Consider the following 3,750-nt stretch of genomic DNA (forward strand, 5'->3'; position numbering starts at 1 on the left):
TGTCTTTGGTTAAATTTATTTTTGGAAATAATAATATTTTTTGATTGTACAGTAGTGGAATAAACCCACTTAAGTGAGTAAATTTTGTGAAACTTTGGTTTAACTTTAAGCCAAAATAGAAAAAACTTAAGTACCACCCTTTATAAATAGGAAAATGGGTTTGATTGGGTCTTTTCTTTGTTTTTTGAGAAAAAAGTCAATTTTGCTCGAGAAGAAAAAAAATATTTGAAATGGTGTTTTATTTTAATTAAAATAAACTTAAAATATAGCTTTTATTTTTTACAAAATTCGTTTTGAAAAGTATTTTCTTTTGACAAAAAGAAGCTCAAAAAAGGTTCAAAAAGTGAAAAAAGAACAATAATGAACACAATGGACTAGCTTGAAAATAAAAGCCGGATTGAATTTGTGGTCTTTTTGTGCACATTATTTTAATGATTGTTTTTTAACAAATAACATTAAAAAATATTTCGTAACAGTTGTTGTTAAGATTCAAAAGAAGAAGATAGAAATTAAAAAAAAATAAACGAATGAATAAATAAAGACGAGAATTCAAACAAATACAATAACAAAAAAATCACATTTAAGGAACAATTAGTTAAAAAACGGGATGATACGAAGAAATGAGTTTTTTGGATTGAGAACGAATTTATTATTTTTAATTTATAAACTTCAAAGTCGGTATTTTTAAATTAAACTTTTGAGCTTTTGTTGAAAACTGTTTTAAAGAAACATTTGGATCAAAAAATATATTACATTTTGTGTAAATCGTAAAATGTGGTTTTTTACACAAAAATGTAAAAATCATACACTTTTTGGTCAAATACCAAATGGATTCTGGATTCGACAAGTTTTCCACTCAAAGCATTAAAAAACAGTGTTTAAACTTGAAAAGGACTAAAAATCATAAAGTCTTCACCAAAACAAATCAACATAGATACTAGCCCAAGTTTTGCTTATGTCATGAAATAAATTTAAATTAATTGTTTTTTCTTTTTTGTTTTTTTTGTTATAAAAATGTTATAAAAATGTTATTTTCAATAAAAAATAATTTGTTATTAAAAAAATGTTTTTGTCTTTTTACATAATTTCAGTTTTTTTAAATTTTTGTTATTTCCAAAAATAAAACCAAAATTTACTCACTTAAGTGGGTTTATTCCAAATTAAGTACTTAAATATTGCCACTGTATATTTATAATAAAAATATACTTCGTTATATAGTTTCGATAATGAATAAAAAATGCCGCGGACACGAAAAAAATAGAAAAGACACCATATACACAGGGAGGACGTCCTTTATAGCGGGAGGACGTCCCTAAACCACAAAGGACGTCCTTCGGCCTATATTCCCGTCCTTCGGCCTATATTCCCGTCCTTCGGCCTATATTCCCGTCCTTCGGCCCCATGTCCGTCCTTTCTCTTTACTTGTTGAATATAAAACGAATAAATATATTAGTGCAGCTTGAAATTTGTTTTATTTACATGCGAATTATATAATTGAAAGGTTTTGGTGTACAATTTAATCAACACAAAAAATAAATATTATTGTATTTTAAAGTAATCTGAAAACAATTTTGTGTTTACTATAAATTATCGTTTTATTTTTTTTCTTCATTTTATCTTTTGGTATAAATAATTGTGTTTTGTCATTTTTTTTGTTTTTCAAAAATGATAATGTTATTTACCATTTTAATGTTTTTTATTTTTTTTTCAATAACATGATCGTTTGGCATTTTCAGACTGAAACTAAACATTTCGTTTAGATAGCATTTTTAAATACTTATTTTTCATAATTAAAAGCGCGGGCCCGAAGTCTAGTACTTTCTATTTAAAGGGTCTTGAAACGGCATATACTAAATATATACTTATACAATTAAATTTAAAATTTTTCATTTCTTGTTCTGTCAAACATCTTTTGCATGACATCCACGACCTCTTCACGTGTTATTCTTTCTTTCCGTTTTTGTGCCCACATCTCTTCAAGTAAACTTTTTTCATCATCACTAAGACACTTGTCATCTGGTCGCTTCCCATTGGAGACCAACTCGGGTATTTCAAAGAAATATTTCACGTCTCCAAAAGCGTCTTTCCATGCAAATGCCTCAAAGAAAGTAATACCAAGTGAATACACGTCCGCAGCAATTGAGTACTTTAGCCCATTCAACAACTCGGGTGCCATGTACTTAAATGTACCAACACCCTTGGTGAATGTCAAATTTGACATCAACAAATTCACATTTCTTGCACTACCAAAGTCTGAAAGTTTAGCGTTTACTTCGATGATACTTTGCAACTTAACAACAAGAATATTTCCGGGCTTGATGTCTCTGTGGAAAATGCCATTGAGGTGTAAATAGTTGACACCTTTTGTGGCGTCTAAAAGGATTTTATAACGAATTTTCTGTGGCAATATAACGTCATCGCACTGAAACATATTAGTGTGACTATATTTCACTTTATATTTTTTGATGATCTGATCCAGACTCCCATTAATGATATACTCCATAACAATCATGTGTTTTCCGTTTTGTGCTACAGCTCCAATAAATTCAACTATAAACGGATTTCGTATTTTTTGGAGCATGTCGACTTCTGTTATGAACTCATCGTCTTTGACATTTTTGAATTGTCTGATCTTCTTCACTACGACTGTACGCCGTTTGTATGTTGCTTTGAATATGATACCAACACCACCCCGACATATTTCAATCATATTAGTAATGCTACTGTCGTCAATCCACGTTGAAAGTGCCGTTGAAAATATGAGTGGTATTCTTTTGGTTAACTCGACACCACGTTCCAGAAATACACAACTCAGTGTCAACGAACTTTTAAAATCACCAGAGTACGTCGGTGAAATTTCAATTGTAAAAAAACAAGCGTCTCTTGGTCGTAATGTGACGACTTTTGGTGAGACGGTGATTTTGTAACTTTTGCGGTGAATGTAGACCAACTGCAACTTTACACAACATTTCGATTTGTTGGCAAATACAACTGTTTTAATACACATTCTGTTGACTGGTAAGTCAACACCAAAATCGAGTGTTGTTGATGTTATGTATATCTTGTCTATAAGTTGTTTTATTGGTTCTCTGACACAACGAATAGAAAATATACCATTTTTCTTTCTCTCTACATTAAGGTGATGTGTCTGTATGATGTACAATCCAACAAGAATCATAATGATAGTAAAGAATAACAGTAAGATAATACATCCAAATATCACAATAAGTAGAATCTTAGTTATATTTATTTCATGACAAGATATCATACCATCACTTTTGATATACCAAAAGTTGCATCGTTCACACAACGAGTTTGTAACATTAACACAATGTTTTATATACAATCGCTCAATACATATACCAGTAGATAAGACCATGTTGTTACTGCACTTGTTGCACAATTCTGGTGTTGTACACAATGAGCAGTTTTGTTTGCATTGAATACAACGCAGTCCACTTTTGTAATACCCATCAATACATTTTAAACACCCCAAAGTCTCTGAGAATTCGCCACAATTTGTGATGTTGTAGACACTTTCACAAATTCCATTTTCATTTACAAAATATTTTTTATCACACTTATCACATTTTATATCGTCTTTACAAATTGCACATGGAAAAGTATACTTAAAACACAATGAATTGCTAATATAATATCCATCCACACATTGTGCGCATTGCCCATTCGCATCATATAAATTGCAAACGCCTTCAAGTGCAAAAATAGTGAGACACTTCCCGTTGAAAG

At 30.3% G+C, this 3,750-nt stretch overlaps 1 protein-coding gene across 1 annotated transcript; it reads right to left on the reverse strand.

Annotated features, from left to right (window-relative positions):
- Positions 1-1,876: 1,876 nt before the first annotated feature.
- On the reverse strand, positions 1,877-3,750 carry EIN_045560 (serine-threonine protein kinase, putative; the record flags this gene model as incomplete). Its single annotated transcript, XM_004256025.1, has 1 exon — positions 1,877-3,750. A coding segment is annotated over one exon (1,874 nt), but the record flags the coding sequence as incomplete, so codon positions are not given.

Source organism: Entamoeba invadens (assembly GCF_000330505.1).
Source record: "Entamoeba invadens IP1 unplaced genomic scaffold scaff_1105074724685, whole genome shotgun sequence".
Lineage (NCBI taxonomy): Eukaryota > Evosea > Mastigamoebida > Endamoebidae > Entamoeba > Entamoeba invadens.